The sequence below is a fragment of the Alligator mississippiensis genome, chromosome 8, assembly GCF_030867095.1.
Source record: "Alligator mississippiensis isolate rAllMis1 chromosome 8, rAllMis1, whole genome shotgun sequence".
NCBI classification, from domain to species: domain Eukaryota; kingdom Metazoa; phylum Chordata; order Crocodylia; family Alligatoridae; genus Alligator; species Alligator mississippiensis.
In genome coordinates, this window is record NC_081831.1 from 71,230,650 (window position 1) to 71,251,008 (window position 20,359).

Below are 20,359 nucleotides of genomic sequence, written 5' to 3' on the forward strand. Positions count from 1 at the left end.
CAAATCTCTGAATCCGGATCAATTAAAGGGTCTCCCGATTCGAATCAGAACCCTCCAAACTGATTCGGAGAGATTCAGAAAGATTTGGTAATTTGGACAAAGATAGAGCTTTAAATGTTTTTTCCACATACCACAAGGTACCAGGAAGCTTGTGGATGCCGAGATGGTGGAGTGGATGGAGTGCCTCACAGGAGCACAGGGGAGTCCCCCGCACGCAGGGCAGCACACCCAGAAGTGGACCAATTTACTGTGAGACTTTCAGCAGTTCATTAAACTTAAAAGCTTACAACTAAAGAATTTTTTTTGCAAAAATCTTGTTGGTCTAATAAAAGATCTCTCTACTACAAGTCCTGATTGCCTTATGCTCACGATAGATTTCACTAGTTTTCTATTGAGATGGCTTTTGGATATATATTTTTTGCATTACAGTTGAAATATTTGAGTGAAATTAATGTATTACACAAATGATTTGTAGTAGCAGTAATATGACAGTATTGCCTTACGCTTGTATTGGGCTCTTCTTAGTAAGGGTCCTAAGGTACTTCAAAATTCAGGAAATACTGAAAAAAGGCAGTCATGAGCTTTGCACTTCTGAGTATGTAAAAGAGGGTTTTCTTTTCAAAGTAGGTAATAGATTCCAAACATCTTGTGCTTAATTACTTGGGAGGCTTTGCCCTTCAAAAGTCAAAATAGTTATCTAGGTCAGATACGCAATTCAGCTGATTTAGCTCTTTGAAGAGGTAGGCAAATAAAGAGTAAGATATAACAGATCCATAGTATCAAGCTTAGAGGTCAATAAAGCACTTATAAAATCACTGGTGATTAAAGCTAGGATTTAAGACTGGAGGGATATACTCAAATTATCTTGTGCCTCTGACTACAGCTTGTAAACAGAACCGTTTTCCAACTCCATTTGCTTAACCTGCTCATTGCATACTTACTAGGGGTGTGTGAAATGGGCCGTACCCGATTGGGTTTCGGCCCAAATCAGGGGCAGCGATTTGATTCGTATCGCTGTTCCAATTCGATTTGGCTAAAACTGAATCTGAAGATTCGATGCTGATTTGGAGAATCAGCAATTCGGCCATAGACACAGCTTTAAATGTTTTTTCTACATACCTTGACCTGCCGGGCACGGTTTGTATCCCACAGGAGCGCGGGGGGGCCCCCCCTGCATACTTGGTGGCAAACCCGGACATGGACCAGAAAGACTTAACATATGGCTGCAGGATCGAGTTAGGGAGGAACCTCCTATTTCCACAAAACAGGCATTAAGCACCAACACCTCAGCAGGTACTAAGGCATGCCAGAAGAAGTTTTCCCCAGGAATGCTTAAGGAAAACTGCCTTCATAAACCCAGATACAGGGTGTTTCCCCTGCCAGGTAAAGTACTTAACTATAAAACACAAGAACCTACCACAGGGATAGGATTACTACATGAGACATACGGTTCTACCTATTAAGCACAGTCCTCCTCACTGCCATCTTTTTCAAAGTCATGGTGAACCACTAAACTGCATACATTTTTACTTCCTCTTCACTCCCACACCTGAGCTCTGCCTTTCTGTCCCACTCCCAATTATTCCTGTTTCTTCACCAGCCTTAAATGCCTGCCAAACATCACAAAACAGTTCACCCAAAATCCCTCTGTTGGCCCCTCTCTCCACCAATGGACAGTTTCCAGGCACTCCCCTGCTAACTCAACCTGCCACTCAAGTTCATGAAAAGGTTCAAAGTATGGAAATATAGATACCAATTAACATGTTCTGCACAAATTCTTCACCTGGTGTAAAGAGGACAGAACCCAGCAGGCCTGGAACAGTGACTCAATCTAAGGGTCACAAGTAGCTGGCTTTTACTTTCATTTACATTTGGACTCTAGTCTCTCACTTTCCTATTCTCACACTAGCCAAATACACACGGTGGGGACTGCTAATACATGGGGATGTTTTAATCGCCAAAAACAGAAAGAATAGAAACATGCATTAAACAAATAAGTCTAATAGCTTTTTTAATCAGAACTTAACCATTGGTCTTTGTAGTGCCATTTTAAAATAGCTTAAGCATAATTAAACCTTTCAAAGTGATATTTTAATGCAAATGACCTTTCAATCGTTTTATGTGAAAATAATTTAAATATGCAAGTCAACTTAAATGCACAGCTTTTTGGTAAAGCATCCTGTTCTGCTACAGTAAAAGTGTCATACAACCACTAGGAGTTCACTACACACACACCTTACATTTTAAAACAGGGAAAAAACTATTTGTTGACAAAAAAAAAAAAATATTTCTCCAAAAATATCCTAAATGCACAGTAATCCAAGGCTACAACCCCCATAATTCATTCACATGTTCTGAAATACAAACATCTCATGCAGCTAATATTGGTTCATAAACATCAGACCACAAAACCCTTTAACACTGCGGTTGTCATCAGCTGCGTGTTTTCATTCTCAGCATTGTCCTCTCCACGTTGTGCTGAGCAATACTGAACACAGTGAGATAAATACATTCATATTTACCAAGACTGAAGTTTCGCTAACATCAATGCACTAGTTTACACTGGGCACGTCTACATGAGACGCTTTGAGCACATTAGACTAAACCCATGGCACATTAGCATGGTGGACAAAGTTAATGCACAGGCATTGAAGTAACGCACAGTAGATCTAGTCTAATGCAAATGAACATCACTTACAACTGCTACTTCAATGCCTGGCAAAAAAAAAACAGCTGACCTTTCTGTCTCAAATTCCTACTTCTCTCTATTTGAAGGGATGTGATAGAGGAATGTCTTCAACCCTGCATATACAGAAGAATCACTTTACATACCACAGGGAGAAAAAAACAAAACAAGACAATAAAATAGTAGCCATTTCAAACAATTCCCAATACAATTCGTAGTAGTCAAATGATACTTTCCAGCTTAGTAGCCAAGGGGGAAAATACTATAATTTAAATATATTTTCCTCCTCAAGCAAGGTAGGCAAGCTCTAATTCATGCATTTATTTAGATTTTTAGCCAGAATATTATGATTAAACAGCCCCTTGCAACAGATACAGAGGAATCTTCAAGCAGTACATTATGCTCCTGAGAACTTGGCATGTCAACCCAAACATTTCAAATCAGTAGCGTCTTGTCAGACTGATTCCATGTTTATGCACAAGGCACTATTGAAAATATTTTTTGCAACATCTAGCTTTTTCCTGGAAATGTACCATCTTAAACCTCATTAATACCTTATATTGCCAAAATAATGCATAAAAGCATAGAGCAACATGACAGTTTTTGAGTGCTAATTATTGCTAAACCTTCAACCAACGTAGGTAGATTTCTTAACACATGGCAATTGTTTTAATTACATTAGCTGCCTGACACATCACCTCTTTCTTGTTAAATATTTCAAAGGAATGAAGGAAATAGCCTTCATCTCTATGGGGCAGGGGACTTGCCACCTACATAGTAAAACATTCTAATCACAACAGCAGAGACATTACAAATACATCACAAACATCAGTTAGTCCTTCACATACTCCATTTAAATTTCAAAGAGCCTCCATTGTGACACTCTCTTCAATAATACTGCTCTCTCTTTCTGAATACCTTTTTGCCTGAGAGAAGACAATACTCATAACTTAACACACATCTTTCCATTTCAAACACGTGGCATTCAAGTGACTTCCTACTTATGCAGAACATTTGCTTTGAGGCTTATGCTCAAACTCATTGTTCCATAACACAATGGTATTCAAATTACCTTTAAAAAATGTAAAAGGGAAATTAAAATTGCACTGCTGCATAAAAGTAAATTTCTATAAAAAGGTTTTATAGAAAATAAGTCATTCTGTACTACTTTTCTGTTAGTTGAGTTTTAATACCTTGTCCTATGGAAGCACAAGGTCAATTAAAAAATTAATTGCTGAGATGCATATATTAAAGGAAAAAGACAAGCTCCCACCTAACAGCTGTGGCATAATACTTCACCATGCAAGCCAGTTAGCTAGCCTGAATTCAGAGAGTCAATTTTGTGTGTACAGGATAGCCAGGCCTATTTTATAAATATACAAAAAAAAATCTGACAAAACTCAACAATTAAGTTTTGATGAACCAGAACTTTAAATCAGCACATCTATACTGCATAAAGTTTTCCAATGCAAAATATCTAATAATACATGAACTAAACAAAACTTGTTTTTAGCAGAACTTATTTCCTGGAGTTTAAGAAACATTAATCCTGCTTTTAAATATATGAAAGAATTAGGCAAAAGGAAACTTCCACTTTGAAGTAAAAAAAAAGAAAGAGATACCAAATTGCAGTCAATGTTCGAAAACATTTCGTTCTTTACAATTGTCAGAAAAAACAAAGATTAATATGAAAAAACATTAGAAATAAATGAGAAAATCATCCAAATGGAAGACCTGCAAACTGTGATTTGTAAATGAAACCAATTCTGATTTAACTGACAAGTCGTAACAGGCACGATTTCATATAACGCCACCACATTCCCAATGCGACTCTGAGATGCAACAATTCTATGACAAGTGCCTACTTTTCCTTTCAGGTACTTTTTATGAGGATTAAGGACAGTAAATAATCACATGTTCAGGACAGATAGGGATAAGCACAGACTTGTTTTTAATGCAGACTTTCCCTTTTCCATGTAACAAGCCTAAATAAAACAAATGCATCCTTTGCATCAGAGGGAGAAGTACATCCTCATGCTCTCACAACTCACATTTAAGTGCAAGAACAATGCTGTAGCTTAATATGCACTTGATCTTGAAATATGAGTACGGTGCAGAACATACTGTACCCGTTGACACGAACAGTTCTCGTGTCACTTTGCTGAAGTTCACTTTGCAGCCGTGCAGCTGCAACTATCAAGCAGGAAAGCAGTTACTAACAGTTGAAATGCTTAAGGAAAAATGTTTTAATAACATGCTTGCTAAAAAGTCAATGTTTCAAAGTATGAAAGCCTTTATTTTCAAAGACCAGAGGCAATTTTGAAAGCTGTGCTGCGGTTGGAGTGCTTGTTTTATTTTTACAAAGCGGGTACACAGCGCGACAAAATACTGAGACACACTAGAGCAGGTGCTGAGTCAAATGCGGACTTTTTTCTAACATTTATTTCTCCAGGAAAGCTCAGCTCAGCTTTGTTTATCTGACTTTTCCAGAGGCCCTGCTTAATTTTCTGGCTTGGCTTAAAGGGTACAACTATTCACCCATTTCAGGTCACAGAATTTTAAATCCTCCAGGCTCCTAGCATTTGGATCTAGTCACAAGGGCTTTTTATCCTCTCACCTTGACAAGCAGATATTTTTAGTCTTTGATATTACTTCCCAAACTTTCTGAATCAATGGATCACTGTCAATCCTATGTCAAGATTTCTTGTAGATCATCATGCACCCTCATCAAACTTTTATTTGGAACGGCAAGGAAGAGGCCTGTTGTGATCTGCAGACTAGCTGCCATGGACAATAAAGAAAACCATCATAAAGATCTAGCTTTCACTGGGTTATTTTTTCCTCAAGGAAAGTGCCTATTGTTAAGATTATGATGTATTAAATTGTTAGGAGAAGTGTCTACCCAAAGAAAAAAAATAATGGAACTATTTAGACACATTTACTATGAGAGCCCAGTGGTTTTCAGTATTTTAGATTCAAGACATGCCCAGCTAAACTCAGGGCAACCCTCAGAAAATGCCAAGGTTTTGCTTTCACTCATTTTTTGACCATGGAAGAGTAATTGAGTAATTCTCTCTTTTACAAGGAACTCAGAAAGACCACAACAGGTTTGAATGTTTCTGGTGCTGTAGATTCCTATAAGAAAACTCTGGGTTTAATCTTGTGAATCGTGTGTAGGTGTTTGACCACTTAGTGCTAATATGTGGCAGCCTGTGCCACCATGGCTAGAAATCATTACAATAGACTGCCTTGTGCCAAAAACAAGAACAGGGGCACAGGAGATTGTGAAGTTAGAAGTAGTAACATAAGTGAAAGGAGATTTTAATATCTCCGTTCAGATATCCAAATATTCTCTATTAAGAGAAAACATTACCAGGGTTTTTATTAGACAATGTTTTGGGCAAAGTAAACAGTAATTATAAGCAGTTTTCTAAATAGTGTTTTTTTTTTAATTTTGACATGTCAGATAAAGTAAAATCCCTGTTATCTGGCATTTTACTAACTAGCACACTTTACTAACCAGAATTTCTGGCCGGCCGGATGCAGGGGGGCAAGGGGGGGAAACTTGCATGTGGCAGCTGCTGTCACCACCTACTACCCTGCACTGCCACTGCTTGGTGTGTGCCTGCTGCCACCTGCCCTCCCCCCCCCATGCGCAGTCGCCACCCCCGGCTCTGAGTTATCTGAAAACCCCTGCTGGGTTATTTTTACGTAACTGCCAATCCCCTCACCATGGGGATGCCGGAGATTTTACCATACTCACATGGATGCATGAGCCACAGGACCATTGCAGATGTCAAAGCACTTTATAAAACCTCTAAATGGTATTTCTGTTTCACTTGTGGCCCAAGCCATAAATATTGAAGCAAGGTGCTCTAGTATGTAACATATAGGCCTATCACTTCAGGCATTATAAGTCCACTCCTTGGCCTTAACATTAGGAAGTCACATGAACTCTACCCATCATTTTCCCCCCTTGGTCTAACAGGTATAAAAGTTGATGAATACAACACAAAAATGTTTTTGTTTTTTTTTTTTTTTACCAGATCCTGGTACCAGAGCCTGGAATGTCTTTCAATTCTGAAAATTAGTCCCAACCACTAAGGAGATTAACCAATATTTTCTACCAAGCTTGTTTCTAGCTCCACCCACATGGAAGAGAATGCCTAGTTGTAAAACTAAATTTATTTTTTAAATCTTTTACTGTTACTCTCAAACTGCTTATGTTTATAATGCAAAGCCATCATAAAGTCTGCAAGAAAGAATGTCTGGAATTCAAAAGCTTGTCTAACTTTAGCCCAACTACATAGTTAGCCCAATAAAAGAGATGACCCTATCAAATCCTTGCAAGAAATTAGACATTTTAAGATTAACAGACTCTTACAAGGTATTTAAATGCTTTAAATAACTCCTCTTTTTCTGTTGCTTTGACACCCAATTTTTTTAAAACAAATAAGGCTGCATGTGCTCCACATGGAACAGCACAATAAGCATGCTGGGCTCCTCACTGCTGCTACTCAGTTACTTGCTGCCACTTACCAATATTTTAAAGGAAATAGCTGTTTTTGAAAGGCAGAATGAAGGAAAACAAGGTATGTACCTTATTCAGAGGTGTATTGTACATGAGAAAGAACAAAAAAAAAGAAAGCATCTGGCTTCTCAAGCTAGTTTTGCATCCCATACTGAGCACCATACCACCACAGCTGAGCAGTACAGATCTCAAGAGCTTAAAGCCCCTCTGTTATGTCTACAAAGACCGCAGCACAACAGTGTAAACAGGTAACAAAAACTTGAGATTGAGGGAATGAAGACTCTGAATTTCCTGAGGCTAGCAATCCAATTCTTTGCTATAACTAGGCCTTGCCCCGCCCATACGCACTGCTCCTATTCCTCTAATGAGTGAAAATCCTGCCAGGCCTGCCTATTTTTGTTTCCTACTCCATTTTATCTAATGCTCTATAGCCATTTAGCTTAAATAGATTCAGAACTGTGTTAAAAATCAAGTCAGTTTTCTGCTTAAATTCAACAAAAAAAATACCTCAGCATTTTGATACTGTAATTCAGAGTAAGTGAAACTTCATCTGGTTCCTTTTGCAAAAAAACCCCCAACTTGGAAGTGTTTGAAAAAGCCCAGAAGGCAAATTAGCCATCCATGATGATCACATTTTCCCCTCTATGTAAAATGTATTCAAAATGACCTGCGAAATGGTAACTACTTGCTCTAGAATATTTGTATTATTTTGGGTTTGATCATGTTCTGCCACTGCTTGTGCTGTTATTTGTGTTTTCATCGCTAAGGATAGCACACGCTCACAGTTAGTCGGTCATAAGCAGGGATCCAGGTTTCCCGTGAAAAAACGCGGATTTCCCCCTTTAAGGGAGAAAAACGTGTATTTTCCACTTTGAAGTGGGAAAACGCGGGTTTGCCCCTATTGCAAACAGCTCTCTACCGGCCGGCAGAGTTCCAGCTTTTAAGAAGTACTTGCAGAAGAGTGGGAAACCATAAGCCCTGTCCAGGGGGGGAGGGGCAATGCCTGAGAACCTGGGTTAGCCAGGGCTGGCTCACACTCACTTTCCCTCTGCCACCTTTGGGGACTGGGCCCTGGTGGGTAAGGGGTGGGGCACTGGGGGCCCTCTCCAAAAGGGCTGGGGAAGACCCCTGTGGGTCAGGCGAGGGTTGTGCTGCCGGGGGGCCTGGGTCAGCAATCACCCTGTCCTGTGCCATGGGCCAAGGCCAGGGCAGGGGCAGGATGCCTCATCTCGCTGTGGCTCATCCCAGATGGGCTCAGGCTGGGGGCACTGCCCAGCTGGGGCATAAGTGGCAGTAGCTCAGTGAAGGAGGGAGGGAGGAAGGAAGGGAGGGAGGGAGGGAGTGCGTGCTGTGCCCCTGCCCACCAGACCAGGCACCCTTGCGGCAGGGTTGGGGACCGCAGCTTTGGGTGCTACCCAGCCAGGGTGGTGGCCGGAGGCCAGGGTGTTGGAGGCGAGCAGTGCCCATCCACTGTGCCGGTGGCTGCTGCTCTGCTACTCAACGCACCATATCCCACTAGTGTACAGCTGCATGGCTCCTGGCAGCTCTGCTGGGGTTAGCACTAGAGGTGATGGCTGGGGGCGCACTGTGTAGCAGGGCACGGGGAGGGAAGGGAACGGGAGGGGAGGGGAGAAGAGTGGCTTGGCTAGGTGGCAGGCTGCCCTGCCTGGCCTGGTGCTTTGCCAGTCCTGAGGGGGCTTCTGGTCCTGGGAACCACTCAGGTGAGTTGTGATGGGCTTGGGGGAGGCAAGTGCGGGGAGGTGGCAACAGGGTGTGTAAGAGTGTGTGATGGGCCAGGGGATGTGTATAAGGGAGAAAGATGGGGAGGAGGGGATACTCCAGGTAGAAGTAGTCTCCAGAACCAGGCCTGGAGCCCCCCTGACCCACTAAAGCAGCCTGTGCAGGGGGAGGCTAGCTTGGAAGGGAAGGGAGCTTGTCCAGGCAGAGGCAGGCCCAGCCCAGCCTAGTCCCTGAGCCCCTGTCCGGGGTTTCCCAGGAAGGGCATGGGGATTGTTAAGACCTGGGCACAGATGTGGGTGCAGAACAGCAGGGGTGGGCACTGCTCAGAGCCACAGAGCAGCAGCCAGAGCAGCCGCAGCTGGATCCGTGGCCTGGTGCAGAGAGGGAGCTTACATTTCTAGGGGAAAAAATGAAGTGAGGCTGACTTCCTAATTACTTCCTGTTTCTGCACCATTCAATCATGGAGTGTTACATGCATAACCTCAAATTAAGAAGCGAGAAGTAGGACTTCGATACTGTCCACGTCAATACAAAATGTATGGAGGGACCGACCACAAAAGGGAAATGAGTATGTCACTAATGTGTATGAATAAGTGCATTTATATAACTGTGTATGAATACATATAAATAGAGCTCTTGTTATAATGCAAGAGAAAATTTTAAAATGAATATTCATTTCAAATTAAAAAGAAAATATTACAGCATATCAGTCAATTTTTAGGATTTGATGATTAATCCTGATTAGAATATTGTACCATAAGTACTAAGCTAAGGCTGCACCTGTTGCCTTTTCCATTTAAACTGCTACCTACATTTTGGTTAAAAAAAAGACATGTTCAAAACATGCAATGGGAAGACTGATTTTAAAAGCATATACCTTCGTATTATATGTATTAACAGGGTTACACGTACACATAACTAGCCTTAATTATGATTTCAACATCAAAATCCCAGTTAAGAAGTCTGGAGAGTTTTCAAATCCAAAATTAACTTAGAAGCTCGTAGGCTCCTGTGGCAGTCTATTTTAAGTTGCGCACACCCAGTATTACCATTTTCATTTCTAAAAAAGGGAATGCTCTCAAATTTAGATTTGTAGAATTTCACTTCATCAGATGAGTTAAAGTGTTCAGCTCTTCCTTGCTGCGGATGCAGTGACCTGCAGGGTGCTGACCTGCAACCAACAACAAATCCTGTGACAAGCTCTGCGAAAGAGGAAGAAACACTGTATGTGTACACAGCTACTATGGCAACCTCCCACATGATACAAAATAATTCATTTATCACTGCTCTGCCCTACTGGTTGCTGTAAGACCATGTTTTGTGGCATGTAGCAGTCATCTCCCATTTAATGAGTCTAAGCAGTAGTAGCTGAGCATAAAAACCTGGCTGCTTTGGTGCTGAATTCTGGGTACCCATGTCTGAAAGTTTCCTGGGGACTGGACTGTTCATTTTAAGAAAAGTGTTACATGACATTGTTACCTGCAAATAGCAAGGGAATAGACTTCCCAAAGGAAGGTAAAACATAACCCCTATTTTCAATATAGTTAAGGAATCAGAGCTTCGGAAACAATTTACCATCAGCAGCTTTTATCAAATCACAGCTACAGGCTAAAAAACCTGAAAGAAAATATGTTCTATTCCTTCTCCCAAACTACCAACTGAGAAGCCCCTAATTATGAAAGTTTCCAAATTTGAAGATTAATACCCAGATTTTAAAAGCTGACTAGTAATTCTCCATACTATATTGGAGAGTCTTTAAAGAGCTCTGTTTTTTCAGCACTCGTTAAGTACTCACATACGGCGGGGGAGTAATTAGGCTACTTTCAACCATCTCAAGTTAGACGCTCCAAAGTTCACATATCCAAAATCATTAACCACTTCTGAAAACTTTGGCCTAGAAGTCACAGTTTTGTTATAAGGTAATATAAATAAGTTTTCCTCCAAACAACTTCAAACTAATTAAGCCAAAGAAAAAAACGCAATTTAAGCACCTACCATGTCAATTCAAATGCACAGTTTTACCTATCCACAGCAATCCCAAGCTCACGATCATAAGAGATGCACAGCAGATGAAACCAGTGAAATACTTTTTTTTAAAGTAACTACCTCTGTTTTGCTGGGTCCACGCTTGTTTTCCCTTTCACAGTTTCTCTAAGCATTACATTGGTCATTCTCTCACAAAATGGGACAGGAGCCCCAAACACTGCCATCCCCCACCTGCTTCAGTGAACAAGGAAGGAGGCTTCAATAGCAACCCATGGATGCTAACATGATGCACTTGCACACCACACTGCAACGAAACAAAGCACTTCTGCTATTCATAAAGGATAAGTGCTTTGTGCGCACCAAATGCTAATGTTCACAATGCCAGGTACCAGGAATCTAGGTACTCAGGCTCCTGGGTGCCAAGAGGCATGGCTGGTAGCTTTGATTTTGGAAATGAAACAGTCATTTCTGTGTTTTGCAGAATATCAGAGTAGATGACCATAATGCTGCCTTCTGACGTTAAAACTCGAAGAAAAAATAGGTGAACCAGTAAAGGAGGACTGGTAAGGGAAAGGTCGAAGAAGTATTGATAGAAATAAGGAAGCATGTAGAAGATACAAAGGGAAGAGTTAAAAGAAAGGCTAAAATTGGGACCTTGTTTTTTTGTTTGTTTTTTTTAAACCAGAAGTAAGGAGAGGCAGTGGACTCTCAAAGTGACAGATGAGAGTGCAGGAGACAGAAAAATGAAACTGGTGGGTGCAGTAGTCAGAGGAAGGGAGAAAAAAAAAAAAGAGATGAGATAGTCAAACAGAGAAGTGATGCGGTATTTGAAAAGGCAAAATACATTGAAAGAGAATATCAACTAGGTACATTAGTTACCACTCAGTTCGGAAGCATGTTAAGTTATTGCAATTTTATATCCCCTTGCAGCCATAAATTATTTTTACCTCTCCCCATCTATTAGTTTTATTTTTTCATGTCACTATTTTAATTTCAAGCTCAAAGAAATATTTAGATTTCACTGCGATTCATCTACATTTTAAGCTGTACTCAAAAAATATACAAATCTGAATCTGGACCTAGGTGAATTTAAGGAAGTACAAATTTATGAAAAACTGCCAGTGTTTTCCTTTAAAAGCAACATGTTGACCTAAATTAAAAGGTATTTAGCCAGATCAGTGCCCTGAAGTACATGGCTATGTGCAAATTTATGCAACTGCCCCTGAATATTTTATATAATTTCATATTTAATTTCATTCCTAGCATTTCTTTTCCTTGAAATACATTTTCTTTTTGAGATACTGATCCTATCTTAGACCCTTGAGGAAAAGGTATAAGCTCTTTCAGACAATGCAAGAAGAGAAAGAATCTGTTATGTATTTTTTACTTTACATTAAGACTCACACCAAGGAAATAAGATTATCTAAAGGTATACAAGAAGAGAGTACTAATGCATTTCATTTTTTTCCTGACAAGATACATTTAACAAAATAGAAAATGAAAAATATATATATATTCCCTCCCTCCTCCAGCAATGACCAAAATTATAGGTTAATTTGAAAGAAAATTTGCTATTAGTACTATAATTGAAAGCAGGCTTGGTGTATAATAAATCAGGATAGCTGAAGCCTCTTGAGATGCCAGACCAACAGACATAGGGTATACTGATAAAATAACTCATTTCCTTAACAAGCACTGATTTCAATGAGAACTCACTTACAACTTTTACCGGCTGTGCAGCAGGTGGCTAACTTACTCAGCAAAAAGTAAAGTAGAAATGGTGCTTCACAGAAGAGGATTTAGAGCAGGGGTAGGCAACAGGGCTGTGCGAAACACCACCATCTCGTTTCGACTTCCGTTTTGAAGGCACAGTGTTTTGTTTTGTCATTTCATTTTGAAGCACTGTCTCATTTCGTTTTGTCAAAATGGTTTCAATATTTTGCCCATAGGCTATAATGGGAATCATGAAAATGCCTAAAGTGTTGTCTTTCTTGCCTGATTTAGATGCAAATTGCAGGGATGCTAGCCCCTTCTGAGGGCATGAAGCCTGCCAAGTTTCAAAGAGATGGGTGCAGAGGTTTCTCGGAAACTGCACCTCAAAGTTTTGAAAGCAAAATTTGCCAGCTGTGGGGCTGTGCTGGACTCCTCCTGGGGGTGCAGGCCCCTGGATCTGTGCTGGATGATAGGAGGCTGCTGCTGCCACCTGGGACCAGCGCTGGGAGCAGTCCATGCCCAGCGGCAGGCTCCATAGAGCTCAGCCTGGTGGCAGGAGGTGGAGTGCAGCCCCAGCTCTGCCCACTTTCTGCCGCTGGGCTGAGCTCTGAATGGCTCCGCAGCCCCATGGAGCTCAGCCTGGTGGTGGGAGGCAGAGTGCAGCCCCAGCTCTGCCTGCCTCCTGCCCCGGGCTGAGCTCCATGGGGCCATGGAACTGCTTGGAGCGCAGCCCGGCAGCGGGAGGTGGACAGAGCTGGCACTGCACTCCGATCAGCTCCGTGGGCCCCACAGGGTCTAGCCCGTGGCAGGAGGTGGGGAGAGCCAGGGCTGCGCTCCGCGCTGGGCTGAGCTACATGGGGCTGCAGAGCCGCTTGGAGTGCAGCCCTGGCTCTCCCCTGCCTCTCACCACCGGGCTGGTTCAACACACTTCGAAATGTTTCAAGTGCCCTCATTTCATTTCAAAGCTGTTTTGATGCTTTGTTTCATTTTGATTTTGCTGTTTCGAGCTTGAAATGTGTCGAAACAGCTTCGGAACAAAACAGTGAAATTTTGCACAAGCCTAGCAGGCAACTATTTTGGCTGGAGGGCTGCTTAATGAGTTTTAGTGAGCTGTTGAGGGCCACAAGGGTAACCCTGCCACATGACAGGTGCCCTGCGCCGTGGTCACCGTCTTGGGACCAAAAATCCTGCACCTTGGTATGAGTTTTAATGTAAAGTAAAAAAAAAAATCATGTGGCAAATGTCTTTCCTAGCCCCAAAGGCATTCTTGACCACATCACTACGCTGCTAGGATGTAGGTCGCCAACAGTCTTTACACTGCAGTGTTTTGTTAAGCTGTCTCTAAATTGAGGGAAATGACATGACATCAGCTCACAAATTCTCTCTCACAACCCTAAAGACTTAGAAACTTGCAGGTATTTAAAAAACAAGTAAAAAACAAAAAAAAAAACCCACTCCTCACTAGAAGCAGCAGCATATTGCTTCAAACCAGCTCTGTAGCACCTATATAGGTCAGGCACTTCAGTGGGGCATTTTTTGCTAACAGATTCAATCAGCTATTAGATAAAAGCACCAAAAAAGCCCCACTAAACCACCCAATTTTTACAGACCTCAGGCAAGCCAGGTCCACCTCCTCTGGGTTTACACAGGGCTTGGCACAGGAATGCACCAAGTTTAAAGTAAAGCACTAGGTTTTTCCCCCCACAATGTCTGCAAGCAGCCCTGATTTCTTTTAAGTGATGTTAAATTCTACAGAAATTAATGGATGACCAGAATTCTCTAAGGAATGTTTCTTCTACCCTATCAGTAAATCAAATGAAGGATTTTTCCAGCCATGATTTCAAAGAGGAAAAGTCATTGTCCACTTTTTTTAGGGGGGGGTAGAAAGTGAAGTAAGGGGAAGAACCAGAAGGCAGTTCAGATGATTCAGTTTTCCTTTTACCTTCCTACCAGTGCATCTCAGAGGCAACGCTTCTGAGAGATAAAGGTAACATTTTTAGAGGAAAAAAAAAAAAAATCTCTGTTTTATTTCTTCCTCAGCTGACCTAAACTCTCATCCATTCTTGTTTACTCATCCCATTACTTTGTCCTACTCTCATCCACCACGGATGTGCTATCAATAAATAGAAAAACAGCACTTTTAGCATCTAATGTTACCAGAATTACCCATGAACTCTACTGAAAGAGCTTTCCAAGCCACCCAACAGGAAAAAATTGCACGCTGGTAAAGAGCCCTTTTAAATAACGCCCATTTTTATGCTTTCTGACATCAATGAGATACCACATTAGCCTCACAGTACTTGCGATGGACCTGGTTTTGGAGCGCACTAATGACCGTTCTTTCTGCCACAGAGAAAATTTCTCCCACCTTTGCTTACGGAAGCCAAGGAAAGATGTGCAGAACTTCCTGAACCAGTTCTGGCCTGCGGCTCTTTTCATCAGCTTGGCTCCCATGCCATGTATATAGCTTCTAGCACGTGAACGGTTGCACGATCCTTGCACAACACCAAACAAGGTTACATCCACAAGCATAGGTAGGTAAGGAAGAAAGCAGGACACTTAAAAAATGCAAAATGAGCTTAGTTTAGCAAGCTCATACAAACAAGACAGGCCAAGACAAGCACGAGCACCCAGCAAACAAGGAAGAGAAACAGAGAAAGCTAACCAGGTCCCATCACTTTAGAGAAAACCCCAAAAGACAGTTTTGTATCGACATCAATCATGATAGGCTTAAGGAAGCAGGAAGGCATCTCTCTGATGTGGTTGATCTTCATAACACGTTTGGTTTTTCTCACAATAGGTGAACTTGGCCAAATTTGGACCCCCGCAGGAGCACCGCTTCCTGCATGAAGTCAACAGCCCTGTTGTGTTCAAGGCATTACAATAAATATTGTGACCTGCTGAAGCACCACGGCTGGGATTAGACATCCGCTCTGCGCCACAGGGTCTGCATCTTGTATGACGGCGGCGAGGTAGAAGCAGCCCCTTGTGCAAGATGTCTCACATGTCAGACTCCCCCTCCCCCCAATAAAAACAAAACAGACAAGAAAAATAAAGACCCACCAAAAGGACAGCTAACACATCTGAACACGCCTGCCTTTTTAGGGAACGAACATCAGCACTTCTAGTAAAAATGATGTTTAGCAGTTCTAGGATGCTGTATATCACCGAAATCATACCCACGATGAAATGTGAATGTCCTTTAAAGACCGAGTTGCATGCAAACAGTTGAAAACTACCTTGCAATGCATCCACCACAAAGCATCAGCACGACAGACCACCACTGAATAAAAAATAAATAAATAAACAACATAAAAATCACATTATTAAATACGTAGGGAGGAAGATCAGAGAAGAGACCGATCCAGCGCACAACCGCACGAGCAACAGGACCTTGCAAAGGAGTTTCTCAGCGCTGGCAAACCAACAGGAGATGGTTTCTAATTAACGATGGGCGAAGAAGGGGAACGGCGAGAGAGGAACGGGAATCTGCGTGACGGCGTGCGTGCGTCTGCGCACTTCAGAGGATGCGCAAAGATCATTTTAGGGCACCAAGAGTTCTCGATTTTTGCCTTTCTTTGGGTCTCAAACCAACGCGGCTACCACGTACATCCCCGAACCGGAGTGCGAGTCTCAAATGAAAGCAGTATCGTCTCTCTCGCATCAGGCCTTCGAGATCACAGGAGACCCGAACAAATGTGGAAAGTGATTTCTTTGCGCAGGAGGCGGCAGGGCACGCTGGAAACATTTGCGGGGTGGGAAAGAAAGAAAGAAAACCTTATTTTGGACGAGGAAATCCCTAATTCAGCTCTTCTCGAGTAATCCTCACCGGGAAGAGACTGGCGGCGTGGCCGGGAGAGGCGAGGGCGACCCGAGGGGCCGTCTTCGATGGGGACAAGGGGCGGTGGCGATGAAAGTTGGAGGAGCTTTCCCACGCGAGACACGCTTCTGCGAAAGTCTCGTCTTTGACAGGGCCGCGGGGGCCCGGCCCACACCAGTGCCGTGCCCCCGGGGAGCCGGCAAACCAGCCCCGGCCTCTCGCAGCCCGGCCCCGGCGGAGCCCGCAGCACCGGCCCCGGGCGGGGGAGGCCGGGCTGCCGCCCCGGAAGGGCCCCGCACCCGCACCCGCACCCCACCCCCAGCGCGGGGGACCCGGCACCCGCCGGCGGCACGACACGGCTGGAGAGGCCGCCCGCGACCCGCGACCCTCCCCCCGGAGCAGCCGGCCGGGCCGGGCCGGGGCCGCTCCCCTCACGCTGCCCCGCCGCACTTACCGCCCGCAGCACCAGCACCAGCACCAGCACCGGCTCCGGCGCGGCCGCCGAGAAGATGGCGGCGCCCAGCCCCTCCGCCCTCCTCGTAGGCGAGCGCGCAGCGCCCCCTGCCGGCCCCGCGCCTCTCCTTACACACGGGTGTGCGCGTGCGTGCGCGTGTGTATGGATTTGTGCGTGTGTGTGCGCGTATATCTGTCTATGGATACGCATGTGTGTGATGTGTGTAGGTGTAATAGATACATACCTATATACACACACATACCACATCCATATGCACATATACACACACACAAACATGTCACTATCTATTTATAGATCTATCTATACCTAGACCACTATATAGATAGATCTATCTATACACGTATACCTATATATCTATACCTATGTAAGTATAGGATAGATAGCTTTATATCTCTATATCTATCTATCTATAGATAGATAGATATAGAGATATAAAGAGATACTGTAACCATATAGATAGATAGATAGATAGATAGATAGATAAAGATATATATACACATAAAGCTATCGATCTATCTATATGGTTACAGTAACTATATAGTTCTTTAACTCAGGACACAGAGAAACCTCCATATACAGTTACTATATAGTGACATATGTTTGTGTGTAAATGTGCGTGTACAGGTACCTGTACAGGTTTTCCTCACTTTTATGCGGGTTCTGTATATGCAAACTCACTCTCATGCGATGACCTTTTTTATACCAAAAATGTGTTACATGCAAGGTAAATTCACTCTTATATCAGCAATCAGTGCAGTGGAAGCCCGCAGTCAGCTGCTTTTTGCGTTGTGGGAGTGGCGGATGCCAAAATATAGTCTCTTGTGTTGCTCTGTGCTTCTCGCTCGTTGCCCGCAACACGTGTTTCTGCAGCTGCCATCCCCATTATGATAGTGCCCTGTGCTTGTGTGTACTATCTGCTGTTGGTGAGTACCAAAATTGTCTTGCAAAAGTGGTAGAAATGGGTCTGGAGGTCAGTACACTCAAGGTCTTGGAACGTACCCTATTTGTTACATTGTAAAGTGGGATCCCTTTATGCGAATTTGAGTTTTGTGCCATTTTCCAGGAACACATGTACAGCATAAAGCAAGGGAAACCTGTATATGGATATGCATGTATATATTACTTGGTATATATGTTCCCATTAGATACACACACACTTTTTTTTTTTTTAATCTATATATAGCTATAGCTATCCATCTATGGGGGTGTAGATATACGAGTACCTGTATGTGTATACATACACAGTTACATATAATGTGGGAGTTCTGGTTGTGCTAGGCTATATGTATGCTAACTGTTGTAAGTTGTACTGCTTTTTGGCACCATAAGAGAAAAGGGGCCTCATGACTGCTGGATGACCATGGCAGGCTCATGCTTGCAGTGCCACCACTGGCATGCCCTGCCCACCTGAGCACTGCCCCAAGGCCTATTTTCCTGCCACAACTTAATGTTGTTTGAGATTAGTTGCAGGTGCTGCTCAGTGCTTTCCTCTGGCCCCTGGTGGCTCAGCCAGTAGGTCTTCTGTTGGGCTCCACCACCCCGACACCTCACCCCTTTCCACTCAGGTGGTCCACTCTGGTCTTGGCGATGTCTGGGATGGGTCGCTGGCATTGCCCATTCTCCTGGCACAGCTGCCTACACGGTCCCCTGTGGGAGCGTGGTGAGGCCTTCTTGGCCGACAAACGCACAACTTAATAATGAAACTAAAAGTGCACACATGGTGCAGGCAGGCAGGGCATTGTTGGTGCCTGCACCTAACACTCCAGTGCTCTGTGTTCAGCAAGGCAGACTTCACTTGGCCTCCTCTGGCTTTCCCTTTGTGGGTGTTCCCCAGGCAAGCTGGGATCCTAGGCCTGCTGACACCTGTCACGGGATGGGGTCACCAGGGATGGCCGTGATACCCCTATGGCTCCCTGACCATGCCAATCCTGCCCAATGGGCACCTTTTCTTGCCTGCCACATCTTCATGTAACTTTATGAAATAGGGAAGCTGCCCTCAAATTTGTTTGGACATGGTCTCGATGGACCCTACTGAACCCGGTGGGTTCTTGGACGCTTTTTGGGTCCCGCTCCAAAAGGGATGTCTCAGGACACCCTCAGCTTCATGGGCTACATGCATGGCTCCAAACCATCCCTTTACCATGCCCCAAGCCTCACAGATGGCATTCACACAGTGTCCCTCCAAGGCCTTAGTTTCACTTGGCGTCTGGTCAGCACTGGGCTCTCCGCAGCCTTGTCTCCTTCTCTCCACACCCCTCGGTGCTAGGATCCATGCACCCCAGATACTGCGCCCACACTGGCGCTGGGGTCCCCACACTGTAGTGGGTCCCCAATGAGACCTCCTCCTTCCCCAATAGCCTCAGCCCAGTCTACTGGCCTTACAAACAGAAATCAAAATACAAGCCCCTGGGCTATAACATAATTCAAGCAGCTCAGGGTGTGCTCTGTCCCTTGAAAAGAACCACTCTTCCCCAGCACTACAGGCCTTGTAGGCCAGGGTATCTGGTGAGCTCCCAAAGTCCCTTAATCTTACCAGAAGCAAAAAGACAGTCAGGCCTCTTCCCTTAACTTTTTCTAGAAGAGCTCCTTCCCCCTTGACTACTGGCAAAGAACTGACTCTCTGGTCTCAGCCCTGGGGTTTATATGAGCCCAGGGCCCTGCCTCTTCCAGTCAGCTGACCAGGTGCAGGTGCAGGCTAATTTGCTCGTTAGCCTGTTGCCATGGTAACCTACACCTGTGGGCTTCTGGCTGGCTCTTTGGGCTCTCTCCCCAAGCAGTTTCTGGTCTTAGAGGAGCAGGCACCTTAGTGCCCTGTGACAGCACCCGGCCATTTACCCCAGTACTTCAGGCTATGTCCTCTCACGCTCTCAAGGATCCTCTGTGACCTCTGCTTCCCTACCAGTGGATTTTGGGTCTGTACCCACTCAAACGCAGTGGCTATAAGGATCCCAGGTGGATTTTCTTCCCCATCAGGCTCTACCAGTCCTTCTCGGGCTGGCCTCTCATCCCAGCTGCCCATTTGTGCCACAGGTTGGTGAGCCCTACATGACAAAATCAAGATTCAGTTCCCAAAGTTTGGGTATTGTACAATACAGTGCCTTCATTTCTAACAAGTGTGACTACAGGGATTAAAATATTTTTTAGAAAGCAAAAAAAAAGCACTACATCTGTGGTGAGAGCAGTCAGGCTGACTCTGATTCCCAAACAGCTTGGCCCACTTCTATTTCAGAGTTTGAAACAGAACAGGGAAGCAGTGAGTAGTTCACTGGACCAAGATTAATGGTCTCTCTGGTTACTTAGCAGTAAAAACAATCATGTCACTTGAAAATACTTCCCTTTGCAGATGGACTGGTACAATATTGGTAGATTAGCTATAGCAAGTAATTAGATTGCAAAAGATTGTGCTAG

The 20,359-nt window shown here is 43.8% G+C and overlaps 1 protein-coding gene across 6 annotated transcripts in view; it reads right to left on the reverse strand.

Moving 5' to 3' along the window:
* XIAP (X-linked inhibitor of apoptosis) overlaps positions 1-17,017 on the reverse strand; it is a 40,138-nt gene extending 23,121 nt beyond the window's left edge. Inside the window, exons 1-2 of one of the 6 annotated variants that reach the window (XM_059732831.1) lie at positions 16,931-17,010; positions 16,267-16,394 (exon numbers count right to left, since the gene is read on the reverse strand). In XM_059732831.1, coding sequence (XP_059588814.1) covers positions 16,267-16,268 — 2 coding nt within the window. In that variant the 5' untranslated portion in view covers positions 16,269-16,394; positions 16,931-17,010. Of the gene's footprint in view, positions 1-15,895; positions 15,937-15,978; positions 16,003-16,049; positions 16,395-16,433; positions 16,459-16,930 lie in introns of those variants that run through there. The other 5 variants (XM_059732832.1, XM_059732833.1, XM_019487782.2 and 2 more) reach the window with 5 other exon arrangements.
* Positions 17,018-20,359: the final 3,342 nt, after the last annotated feature.